The following is a 14,358-nucleotide window of genomic DNA, read 5'->3' on the forward strand; positions in this document are numbered from 1 at the left end:
CTGGAAATGTGTACCATAATTGCAGAAAAGTACTGAATGATACTTAATTTGGTATTAGGTGAAGGGATAGAATCCTCAAATTTGATGAATATCTGGAATTGAGAAATGGAGGTGGATTTAGAAATGCGTACTATAATTATACGAATAGTACTACATTTAATAATGGGTGAGCAGATAATGCTTGAAATCTGAAATTTGGTATTAGTGTACTATAATTGCACGAAAACTACTGAATGGTACTTTATTTGGTATTGCATTTATGGGGACAGAGATAAAATTCTGAAATTTGTTAGCTAGACTACTGAGGGTATCTGTGTTTGAGATTTGGCGGTGGTTTGAAAAAGCATCATATATATATATATATATATATATAGAAAAAGTACTAAATGGTACTAACATTGGCATTGGGTGAATCAATAGGGCTGGAATCCTCAAATGTGATGATATTGAGATTTCTGTTGGTATCAGGAATTGGGATATTGAGATTTTTGATCTTTCATTTTGCAGTTTATCGAGGAGGATATTAGTAAAACCATTGTATAATGGACCAACATTACATTTATCTACCCAAAACTATTTCACCGTCTCAATATAAAATCTGAGAATTATATCTATATCCCAACACCAAACGGCACTTTCTTTTTTGGCATTTTTGGACTTTTTTACGTTTATGATATGCATTTCCAAAACCACCTCCATCTCAAATCAATATTAAATTACAGGAGTTCAGCTCTATCCCCTCACTCAATTCCAAATTTAGTACCATTTTATACCATTGGTGCAGGTAATACCCTCAGTTTCAAAACAATCTCTATGTCTCAACCCCAGATACTAACAGTGACCTTATTATAAAATTTCATGATATTAGCTCTTTAATTTCCCCCATTACCAAATTTAGTGCTATTTAGTACAATTATATTACGCATATCCAAAACCAGGTCCCTTCCTAATCCCCCAACAACAACGGTGGCATCGATATCAAATTTAAGGATTTCAGTTCTACCCCTTAACAACATATCAAACTTAATACCATTTAATACCTTTCGTACAATTATAGTAGACATTACCTAAATCACATCCATATCTGAATCCCAGTTACAAACAGGGACCTCAGTATAAAATGTTTAGATTCCAGCACTATCCCTTCACCCAAGGTTAAATTTGTATCACTTAGTACTTTTCGCACTAAGTGATACTAATTTTTATAGTAAACCTTTCCAAAACCACATTCGAATTTTAACTACAGGCACCAACAGTGAAATCTAAATCAGGTTTGGGGATTCCAGCTTTATTCCTTCACCCAACGAAAAATCTAGTATCACTTAGTACTTTTGGTACAATTATAGAACACAATTCCAAAACCACCTACAAATCTTAACTACAGACACCAAGAGTGACATTTATATCAAATTTCAGGATTCTAGCTCTCTCCCTTTTTCCAATGCCAAGTTTAGTACCATTTAGTACTTTCCAACTATAGAACGCATTTCAAAACCACCGCCAAACCTCAAACACAGATACCCTCAGTAATCTAAATATTCAATTTCAGAATTTTATCTCTATCCCTTCGACCAATACTACAGGGTTGCCCATATTCGACGGACCCATCTGGCAACGTCATAACTTTTGACAGAGATGTCACATCGTTTAATGACATACCGCGTTTGAAGCATCAGTCCAAGCAGATTTTTACGATGAACCAATACACGCCACGTGAGCGCTCTGAAATAGTCAATTGTGTCAATTGAAGTCAATTGTGAAAACTCAACGTGCTTTTAAAACATTAAAAAATGTGAGAAGTGCGCCTTCTAAGAACACCATTAAGCGTTTATACGAAAGTCGACCAAGGGGATCGGCCGAGAATATCGCTGTCGTACGAGCTAGTGTTGAGAAAACGCCAAAAACGCCATTCTCAGCAGTTGGACATGGCTCGGTCCACTTTAAAACGGATTATTCGCATTGATTTGCATTTGTTCCCGTACAAAATGCAACTGACGCAAAGAATGTTTCCTGCGGACAAGCCTCGTCAATTGGAATGGGCCCAAAGTGTCATGTATGTATTGTATTTAATACTTTTGGTATTTGCAATACAACCTCTTAATCAACCTAATTCGTTCACCTTAAATCAAACTGTTCCAAATTTAGTACTATTTAGTACAGCTCCAAAAAACACCTTCATATATCAAACCTACTTTCCAAACTTGATTCTTACATCCGTTCACATTATACCAAATGGTACCATTCAAAACTTTAGTACCATTTTAGATCTTTTCGTAATGACCAAAAATCGCTTGGTTTCGCAATCTATCCGCAGTCTATCGCTTTTGTTCAATACAAAGTATTCAATTTTTAGTACATTTTAGTACTTTTCGTATTCTTGTTGTACGAATTTTCAAAAAACTCAGCCTTGCCTCACGCCTACGAATCAAGACTGTCCCTCAAAATTCTAACTTCAGCCGTTTTTATAAGGTGTTGTATGTCGATCATTCAGTAAATTATTTTACTACTCTTTTACGTTTTTTTTAAGTACAGATAACAACCTCTGCAAAAAAATCCGACAATTTTTATTAAGTTAGACTTAAGCCACAAATATTATTTAAGATCCACTATTAGCCCTGATAGGTAAATCAACCTTTATAGTTTTGGGTAGAAAAATTTAATGTTGGTCCATTGTACAATGGTTTTAGTAATATCCTCCTCGATAAACTGCAAAATGAAAGATCAAAAACCTCAATATCCCAATTCCTGATACCAACAGAGATCTCAATATCATCACATTTGAGGATTCCATCCCCATTGCTTCACCCAATGCCAATGTTAGTGCCATTTAGTACTTTTTCTATATGTATATATGATGCTTTTTCAAACCACCGCCAAATCTCAAACACAGATACCCTCAGTAATCTAGCTAACAAATTTCAGAATTTTATCTCTGTCCCTATAAATGCAATACCAAATAAAGTACCATTCAGTAGTTTCCGTGCAATTATAGTACACATTTCCGAAACCACCCCCATATGTCCAGGCTTTGAAAAATATCTTTAAAAATCAGCGATTATAGCTGTTATGCTCCTTCAAAACTGTTCTTAACAACCATTGCTCTAGAAAGATAGGATTTCAGAATATTTCAAAAGTAAACATTTATAGCGCGATAGTCCTTGCATAATCTTATCCCGAATTCTACGGATATAGGTGCGGTAGGCCTTAAAATATATATATATATATATAGAATTATATATATATATATATATATATATATATATATATATATATATATATATATATATATATATATATATATATATATAAATCCACGATTATATCTGAGAGGGACCTCAAAAAATATTTTTTCGAAATACGACTTCAACTGAGATAAAGCTTGAAATGTATTTTTTAAAGTCCAAGAACATAGCTGAGTTAGGTCTTGAGAAAAATGTCTTAAAATCCATTACTACAGTTATGATAGGCTTTCAAATTTTCTTTAAATTTACGATTATACCTGTGAATACCTCCATTAATATTTTGATAAGTCGATTATATTAGCATCTGAAAATATATGAAAAAATACTATTTTCTATCTTCAAACAAGTCAATTTTATTGTAGCTTATCTCTTCTGTCTCTAGTCCAAAACCTCTTTGATATTCCATAGCAGTATTAGCCTTCATTAATAATCAATTATAAACCATCTCGTTAGTACACATGAACTACCCCGTTGAAATCAAATAAATAAATTCACTCACTTAAAATGCAGACTAATTAAAAGCCCATTTTCTTTACGAATAAGGCATGCCGCCGCCACCTTTATAGAATCACTAGCTGAACCCGGTGCGCTTCGCTACCCCTTTTGATTTTATATGCATTCAAAATTTTATGACATACATACACGAAGGGTTTGTCCTTCGGATTTATTTATTTCATAGCAAATACCAAGCGTGCAGTAAACTGCAATCTTTTGAAGTTGAGTGGCATTTCTGTTGCAATTAATGAATTCGAGATAGCAACATACTTCGCCGTAATAAGCGTATTTCAAATTAATTGTTGTGTTGATTTTTAGTGTTAGCCTAAGGCGTTGTTGGTCAATGGTTCTTATTAAAATCATATCCCAATCTGATCCGATTTAAATATAATTTTAAAAAAATTACTTTTACACCAAATTCCGCCACACCTTTCATATTTCATTGAAATTGGTGCGTCAAATACGTGAAATCGGCCGAGAATATATATATGGGAGCTATATCCAAATCTTAACTAATTTCCAATTAATTTGTCACATTTATTATTGTAACCACACATATGTTAGCTATACCCAAACCTCAACTGATTTCAATAAAATTTGGCAATTTTTTCTGGTGCCAGATTTCGTCTTTCTCGCTTTGGGTGCATCAAATATGTGAAATCGGCTGCGTATATATGTGGGAGCTATAATTAAATCTGAGCGTATTTGAATATAATTTGTCAAATTTATTTTTGTACCAAGTTTAGCCACTCATGCCGAATTTCATTGGAATCGGAAATACGTATCGTGTTTTGTGCATCAAATATGTGAAATCGGCGGAAAATATATATGGTAGCTATATCCAAATCTGAACCGATTTTAATATAATTTGACTAATTTATTTTCTAATCAAAATCCCGTTACATATTCCAAATTTCTTTGGAATCGAACATACATATCGTGTATGATGCATAAAATACATGAAATCGGTCGAAAATACATATGAGAGCTATATCCAAATCTGAACCGATTTTAATATAATTTGAAAAATTCATTTTTGCTCCCGATTCCGTTACTTATTTTAAATTTCATTAAATTTGGACATACATATCTTATTTGGTCCACCAAATACATGAAATCGGCCGAAAATATATATGGGAGCTATATCCAAATCTGAACCGATTTCAATATAATTTGACAAATTTATTTTCGGATCAAATCCCGTCATATATTCCAAATTTCATTGGAATCGAACATTCATATTGTGTTTGAGGCATCAAATGAACGAAATCGGTCGAAAATATATATGGGAGCTATATCCAAATCTGAACCGATTACAATATAATTTAGCAAACTTATTTTTGTTCCAAATTCCGTTACACATTCCAAATTTGTAGACTGTATCTTTAACCGATCAATAGATATGTGCATATAAAATCTAAATTTTTGGGAGGTACCTCCGATTCTGATGCTATATCTCCAGTTCCAAGTGGAAATTCAAAAATGTATATAGCCTATGTTACTTTCAGGCGATGTTGCAGTATATATGGAAATTTTCAGAAAAATCTATTCAGCAGTTTTCGAGTCCATAAATTACAAACAAACAAACAAACAAACAAACAAACGTACAAACATTTTCCTCTTTTATAGATATAGATTTAAGGATCCAATTACTACCAAATGACTGCCTGCCTGTCTCTCGACCTGTCTGCCTGCCTATCGCAGGGATATCTTTACAAATTCTTCCAACTTACCATACAAATCCACATCCGAATCGTCGGAGCGGCGTTGCAGCATATTGTCATTGACCACACGATCAATTGATTCACGCTCGTAATGATCCAAATAAGCGATAATACGTCGCGTGGCGGGTATCTTGTAGAAGGCATCTAAACGTGCACACGACAGATACGGACAACATGTGTTCTTCTTTTGGACGACGACACAGCCGCGCGGCGGTGGCATCGGCATCTCTGGGCAAACTTTTAAGCGGCAGACCAGCGTCTTCTTGGTGCACTGACAGTTGAGACATTTCTCGGTTGTGGGAACTAATGATTTGTCCGCGTACCAAGTACCATTGTGGTAACAACCTGTAAGATGCAAGTAGAAGAGAAAAAATAAAATAACAACAACATCAACAAAAATAATAAAAATTGAATGAATCTCAAAAACAACAACCATCTTGGCAAGTTGGCAAGTGGTGGTAAGACTCTGGTTTTAATGAAAGCTGGTGCTGATAATCAACGCAACAAATCACCTGGCTTATGAAGATCGCCCATTGCAGTTCCATACATTGTTTGGGTGTATGTGTGCGTTTGTGTGGTGTGGTGGGATGGGAACTAAATATAAAAATTAGTTTGGAATGACTTGGGAAATTACTGCATTTTTTCAAAACACTCTACCATCTCTACTCTAAAAGTGTTACTAACAGTGCCGATAAAGTTATTAAGATAAGGCTGCTTGTTGTGTTGGAGGAAATGTTGCTGATGTTACCATAAATGTTTGAAAATCGTGTGAATAAAACTTGTCTCCAAGAATGACTTTCCATGTTTGGCAATTATGGTATGTTTAGTGGTTAGGTAGATTTTATCTTCTTTTGCTTTGCTGAAACCTCCATATGGTATTACATTCAAAGAGCTGAATGCAGTTTCTCATGGAATTGGCACATTTTTAACACTTATTAAATCGTATGGCTTCTGATACGAATAGTTGGAAAATTCTGGTTATTAAGAAAAGAAAGAAAATAAATTCCATTTGGTGAGACTTTGAATCCCCTTGGGAGAAATCATAGCCCAAACAGAAGTTTAGTTGTAGATTTCTTGGATTCATAGTTTTGGACATATCTGTCAATCAGGTCCCTCACAATTTCAGATGGTATTTACCGCCAAACTATTTTTTTCTGTGGTGATAATTTAAAATTTGTAACTTCTAGATCTACCGATTTGATCTATTTTCTTCTCACGCCGAGCTGAGTTGTTCAAGCTTCGTTGGTCTGTCCGTCTGGCCATTTTAATTTTTATACCCTACAACACTATGTGTTGGGGTTGAAATGGACCAAAAACAGAAAAATTTCCCGATTTTGCAGTTGCTCTATAGGCCACAATTATGAACCAATCGACGCGAAAATTTACATGAAGTTAGAGTTTAGTAGTGGGCAGAAACCTACCAATTTGGGCGGCCATTGGACAATAATTAGCGCGTAAAATAGACCCTAACGTTTTTGTAAAATAATAGGGAAATTTCCACTAAACCGCGAATATTTTCAATCCCAGCCAAATCACAAATACATTAAAAGATCACTTCTGACCATTACAGTGATGCTAATAGCCAAGAAATCGGATATATAGCAATATATGTAGAATTGATTGCTTATAAATCAAGAACCGCTGGGCCGATTTTTATAATTCCCATCAATTCGGAATGGTCTCTTGCTAGAAAACGATTAAATCTTAGAAAATCGCGGAAAAATATACCAATAAAAAAATGAATATTTTTTGTCGACTTTTTTCAATTTTTGTTATATTTTTTAATCGCATGCGATTTTTTCAATTTGACTTACAATATTGAATTGTAAATTTTCTAAATTTTTGCACCGCCAACACTACGTTTTAAGGGTATTATATGCATATCGCACTTATAGTCCGATCCTCACGAAATTTTGCATGAGGGTAGGGTTAGGGTCAGAATTAACACCTGGACTAAAAAAACTTAATTTTTCCTAATTGTGTAGTCGCTCGACACGGAATTTCGCATCAGAAGAGATTTAAGGACAGGGAAGAAGTCCAGCATTTCGGATGACCATTGGATTATATTTAGCTGTAAATTGGACCACATCTTTCGTGTGAAATTGTTTTGAATTCTGAACAACACTACGAAGTGCGTAAATATTGGCCAAATTCTCTGAGACAAAAAACTAAGGGTCTGGGCGGGGCTCTTTGATATAAGGGGACTTCGAACATATTGTAGTGTTGTAGGGTATCACATGGTCGGCGCCGCACGACTATAGCCTTTGCTTACTTCTTAATCATCATACAGGTCGTAATTATAGTGCATTTTCCATTTCCAAACCACCTCCATATCTTAATCACGGACACCACCAATAACATCTCTATCAAATTTCAGGACTTCAGCTCTATTCCTTCAAACGATACAAAATTTAGTACTACTTATTTCTTGTCGGGCAATTATAGTGCAAGTTCCCAAGGCGCCCGAACATACTCCCTACAGAAATAATCCCCTATTGCAATTATGGGCATTATTACCGTTTGGTACAAAAATAAGTAGTGAATTTGGGTTCGCGTTAGCTGGTGCGGGATATGCCCAACGGAGAAAATCTCTAGCCATGGACGAAGGTCGGCTACTTACAAACGGAGGACAAGACCAGAGGAGAAAATCTATATTATTCCACACACCATTTATGTCCGCATTCGTTTTGGACATACCGATTATTCTGGGAATTATGTCCGCTACTTTCTGGGGATTATGAACGATTTTTTCTTGGACCCAATTCCTATATTTTTGCCATAATTGTAATGGGGACTATGTCCGCGGGATAATGGCACATATCCCAATTCCAGGCAGTTTCGAGAATCCAGCTCTATCCCTTAACCCCATTAAGCTCCACTTAGTACTTTTCGTACAAATATGGTACACATTTGCAAAACAACCACCATATCTCAATACCAAATACCAACAGATTCTTCAATATCAAATGATGGCATTCCAGCTCTATCCCTACACTCAAAAATTGGCAAAGATATTTCTGAGCTGTATTTGATATATTTCCCTGAAAATCGTTGCTACGGAGTGCATATTACGGCTGTGGGTAACAAATATGACAAATCGGATGAACAGTATATATGGGAGCTATAGCTATATCTGAACCGATCTTCACCAAATTTGACATACTTGCTTCTAGACTCAATTCGAAATAACAAAGGTATTTCTGAGCTGTATTTGATATATTTCCCCAAATATTGTTGCATATTACGGCTGCCGAGGACAAAAATAACAAATCGGATGAACAATATATATGGGAGCTATAGCTATATCTGAACCGATTTCGATCAAATTTGGCATACTTATTTTCAGGTCTAATTTGGTTGTATGTGGTTGTTAAATTTCATACTATTTGGGCAAATATTAGACATTTGGTGCACAAAAAAGGGCAAATCGGAAGAAGATATATATGGGATCTATATCTAAATTTTGAACGATTATCTCCAATTTCAATAGGTCCAAACAAATGATATGTACAAAATTTCATCTGGATAGGGCAATAAATGCGAACTGTACTTTGTTTACAAAAATACGTGGACAGACGGACGGACTGACATGCATAAATCGACTCAGAATGTGGCTCTATGCAGATCATCAAAAGGAACTATGGGTCTATCTCGTTTCCTTTTGCCTGTTACAAACAAATGCACAAAGACATAATACCCTGACCACCTTGTGGTGTAGGGTATAAAAATTATGGTGCACATTTTCAAAGCCATTTCCATATTTTAACCACAGACGCCAATAGTGTTATTTATGTCTAATTTCAGGACTTCAGCTCTATTCCTTTACCCAAATCCAAATTTTGTTCTATTAATTTCTTTTCGTACAACTAAAGTGTATACAGGGTGAGTTGAAAAAACTGCAACCAAATTGAGACTGCTGTCATTTCTATGCCACCATTCACCATTCAGTACTTTTCGTAAAATACTAGTACACATTTCCGAAACCAACTCTTTATACTCAGGCTACACATGAACAATACCAACCCAAATACCAAATTTCAGATTTCAAGCACTATGTTTGCCCAATACCAAATAGTACCAAATATAGTACTATTAAGTACTTTTCGTGCACTTGTTGTAAACATATCCTATAATACCTCCTCTGCAGAAACCTACCATCAAAAGGTACCTCTATACAACATTTCAAAATTCCAGCTTCATTTGTTCAAGCTAAAGCAAACTGGTCCAAATGTAGTACCATTTGGTACACTTCGCAAACTTAGTACACATTTCCAAAAACCATACTACATTTCATGTTTTTAGCGTTATCGGTTCACATAATACCAAATGGCTCCATTTTAGTAGTTTAATACAATTTAAGAACTTTTTATAATCAAAATGTTCCAATTCCCACAAACCCTTTGGTATATCTATCCTGCACTCCATCTTGACTCTCGTTCCAATTTTCAGAATTCTAGATATATCTCTTCACCACAATATCAGTTTCTACCTAGTTAAGTACCATTTAGATTACATAAGTACAAATTTTAGCAAAAGCCTGCATCTTACAGCGTTATTTTTAAATTTCAGGATTCCAACTCTACTGGTTCACTAAAAATGTAAATTGTATTAAATTTAGTACCATTTAGTACACATAATTATAAATTTCCAAAACTACCTACATTCCTCAGTCCTACAATGCAATTGTAATCTTGTTAACAAATTTCAGGATTCGAACTCTATTGGTTGTCCCAAAATATAAATTGTACCAAATGTAGTAGACATAAGTTCGAATTTCCAAAATACCCTACATTCCTCAGTTCTATGGGTTCATCTAATTCAAAATTGTACCAAAATTTAGTACCATTTTGTACTTTTCGTTCACAAAAGTACACGTTTCGAAATCTTCCTCCATATCTCAACACTATACTTCGCCAGTAATGTTCATTTCAAATTTCCGCTCCATCCGTTCCTCCAAATTCAAATTGTACTATATTTGGTATCGTTTAGTACTTTTCGTATACATTAGCACACACTTCCAAAACTACCTCCTTACATCGACTCTACTCCTCAACCTTAATACCCACTCCAAATTTAAAGTTTATAGCTAATGCTTTTTTATACTTTTCTTACCGTTCTAATACGAATTTCAAAACGACCCAGCCTTATCTGACTCTTTCGAACCGATAGTGACCCTCACTCAAAATTTAAAGTTCAGCCGTTTCTGGTCTGTTTCTGGGACTTGATGAATTGTTAAGTGAGTCAGTCAGTCAGCCAATTACTTTACTCTATAGATAGATGATTTTAAATTAACGCATACAGGGTGAAATAAAAAATATGCAACAAAGTCAAACGCCATAATTATACCCTCCAACATACTACATTAACTTTGTCATTCCGTTTGTAACTCCTCAAAATACTCATGTCATACCCAACAAAGTATATATTCTTGATCAGCGTAAAATTCTAAGTCGATTTAGCCATGTCCGTCTGTCTGTCTGTTGTAAGAACGCTATTTTTCGAACGAATTGAGATAGAAGGCCACCACGTAGGTCCACGTTTTCATATAGCCCCCATATAACGATACCTCCCCATATTCGGTATTTTGATGATTTTAGCGACATTATTCACCGGAATTGTTTCAACTTTGGTATTTGATGTTCGAAACGGATACTACAGCCTATGACAGAAAATTATCTGTGCAGGTCCACGTCTTCGTATAGCCCCATATAACGGTACCTCCCGATATTCGGTATTTTGATGATTTTAGATACATTATTCACCGTTTATTTCAAATTTCGAATTTGAATATGGCAATGGCTAAAGGCAAACAATGCCTATGTAGGTCCACGTCGTATAGACCCCAATATAACGGCTATATTTGGTATTTTTAAAATTTTAACAGATTTTTTTAAGGATTTTATTTTTTTTAAATTTCCAAATTCGTGGAGGGTATTCAAAGTTCGTCCCGGCCCAACTTACTGCTTTTTAACTTGTCTTTATTTTTTTTTATTTTATAGCAAGAAAGCAGAAAATATCGGAAATAGCATCAAATGTTAAATAAGTTTAGATTTGTTAGAATTGGTCACTTTTGGCAAGAATTAAGGCCTTCCAACGGCCAATGAAATCGTCACACGCTGCCCAAATGTTGCTCTGCGATATTTTGACCTATTCCCGGCGAAGCGCTTGTTTGAGGTGATTGACACTTTGGTATTTTTTAGTGCCAACACCATCACCATGGCCGACTCTTGAGTTCTGGTGGCCAACAGAAGGTGCACATTTTCAGCTGACCTCTTTGGCAAGTAAACACGATCATTTTGTTTTGCTGCGGGACAATGAATATTTTCTCACCGGAGAAACCGAATTCGGCATATCGCCACTTTCGGTCAAGCGAAGCAACTCTTTAGCTCTTTTGAGCCTATTTTCTTTCTGTTGCGGTATAAGTTCTTGCACTTTTTGGAATATCAATGGTTTACCCTGAGCTCATTTTTCAATATTTGCCGAATGGAATATTGCGATATGTTCAGCTCGCGAGCCATCTTTCGGCCACTGCGACGGGGGTTTCGATCAAGTCGCTGCTTTACTTTCGCCCACTTCCTTGACGTCGGGCTGCGATATCAGTATCACGGAAACGAGCGATGGTACGAAACACAAAAGATGTATTCACATTTAAATGCTGGAGTGCTCTCAGGCCACTTGTGCTTTCCACGCTTGAATTCCATCACGAATAGTTTTTTTTTCTGGAAGGTTCTCACCAAAATGCTTTTGTATGCTTGTAAACAAAATAATGAGGTTTCACTGGAAAAAATTTAACAGCTGTCGGACGAGTTGGACGGCTTAGAAATGACAGAAGTCTGAAGTTGGTTGCAGTTTTTTCACCTCACCCTGTATTTGTTGAAAGGCATAACTGTACCCTCTGTAAGGTATCATATAGTCGGCATACTTTGGTAGTTTCTTTACTGTTTTCACGTACATATATTTTTGTATCCTCGACGTAATTATTATCATCTAAACGTCCAGCAAAAATTAAGAAATATCGTAATTTTAAAGATCTTGTCTCTTCGTTTCTCATCTATATGACTTAAATCAGTCATTCATTTCTCTTCGATGGTCTCTCTATTGAACCTTACCTACACTAAATAATATTATGTAGAGGATACAAACGAGTGTCGGTAACAAACTAATTAATAAAATACTTAAAATTTATTACATTTACAACGATTAATTCCTCGGTTATTTATCTTTAGCAGAAGACAGAATGGACTTAATACTACCCCCCCCCCCCCCCCACACACACACACACATTAACCAGAAGCATCTTCATATTCATGGAAGCAGAGATTACTCTCGCTTGATAAAAGAAAAAAAAAAAACATAATGGTAACATGCATACCGCAGACAGCTATGTGCGGCTATTCCAATCACATACCATGGCTTGTCCATTTAAATGCTTTAAAACTACTGTCGCATGGCAGGTTGTTCGTTCATCTCGTCAGTCAGTCAGTCACTTTAAAAATGCCAATGAATGAAATAATAGCAGTCCGTTTAACGTCCCACAAGATCGTTTTTTCTTCCAGACAATGGCAGCTAATTGAAGATGCAGTCGGATGTGAGAATATGCGAACGAGCAGACAAACGACAGCAAAGCATGTACATATGTGTATGTGTGTTCCGTCAGACTTTCGTTGAACTTTTCTTGGAAATTTCACTTTTATTTACAGCAGCCGTCGCATCGTCGTTCAGGTTTATTATCAGCTATTGTTGGTAATAATTAATTACTTTGTTTTACTCTTTCTGGTTGTTTTCTTTGTTTTTGAGGAAAAATATCTGACCTGCCCTAAAGCAATGGAAAGATTGAAAGTTCTGATTTTCGTAATGAAAGTAGATTTGTATACAGGGTTGCCCATATATGAAGGACCCATTTTTTTTTTTTTAATCAAAGAAAAAAATATAAATTTGGCGGTTGGCAATGTTAATCATTTAATTTGTTCCAAGTAGATTTGTTTACATCAATTTTTGAATATGATATCTCTCAAATGGCCGCCTCTGGCGTTGATGACGTATTGTGGAAATGCAGCAATTTCCATCGTTTTTGCAAAAATTTCGGCCGGAATAGCGCCTATTTCTTCACGAATGTTGTCCTTGAGCAATTCTACGGTCCTTGGCTTGCTAACGTAAACCTTTGACTTCAAATATCCCCACAAGAAGAAGTCAGGCGGCGTCAAATCGGGCGAACGCGGTGGCCAGTCCAAATCACCACTTTTCGACATCAAACGGCCCGGAAACAAATTCTTCAGAAAATCGATTGTTATGCGACTTGTGTGCGGTGGAGCGCCGTCTTGTTGAAACCAGAGCTGCCTCATACGCTTTCGACGAATAATTGGCATCACAAAATTGGTCATCATGTCGCGATAACGCTCCCGATTGATGGTAACAGCATGGCCATTTTCATTTTCGAAGAAAAACGGCCCAATGACCGTTTTCGCACTAACGCCGCACTGTGACTTTTTCGTCATGAAGAGGCACTTTTTGAATCTCTTGAGAATTTTCAGTGGCGTAAAAACGACAATTTTGCTTATTTACGGTCCCATTCCATGAGAAATGGGCTGCATCGGACATGATAATTTTATTCCAAAATTGCTCGTCATCTTCGGCCATTTCGATGACTCTTTGGGCCCATTCCAATCGACGAGGCTTGTCCGCAGGCAACATTCTTTGTGTCAATTGAATTTTGTACGGGAACAAATGCAAATCAATGCGAATAATCCGTTGTAAAGTGGACCGAGCCATGTCCAACTGCTGAGAACGGCGTTTTTGGGATGTTCTTGGGGACCTCTTAACACTGGCTCGTACAGCAGCGATATTCTCGGCCGATCGCTTTGGTCGACTTTTATATGGCCTCTTCGGATTAGAAAGAG

The 14,358-nt window shown here is 36.1% G+C and overlaps 1 protein-coding gene across 1 annotated transcript in view; it reads right to left on the reverse strand.

Moving 5' to 3' along the window:
* The window catches only part of LOC101896341 (mucin-2), a 38,185-nt gene that overhangs the window by 8,713 nt on the left and 15,114 nt on the right, over window positions 1–14,358 (reverse strand). Inside the window, exon 2 of the mRNA XM_011293786.3 lies at window positions 5,471–5,806. Within this exon, the coding sequence (XP_011292088.2) occupies window positions 5,471–5,806 (336 nt within the window). The remainder of the gene's footprint in view (window positions 1–5,470; window positions 5,807–14,358) is intronic.

The sequence above is a fragment of the Musca domestica genome, unplaced genomic scaffold, assembly GCF_030504385.1.
Source record: "Musca domestica strain aabys unplaced genomic scaffold, Musca_domestica.polishedcontigs.V.1.1 3, whole genome shotgun sequence".
Lineage (NCBI taxonomy): Eukaryota > Metazoa > Arthropoda > Insecta > Diptera > Muscidae > Musca > Musca domestica.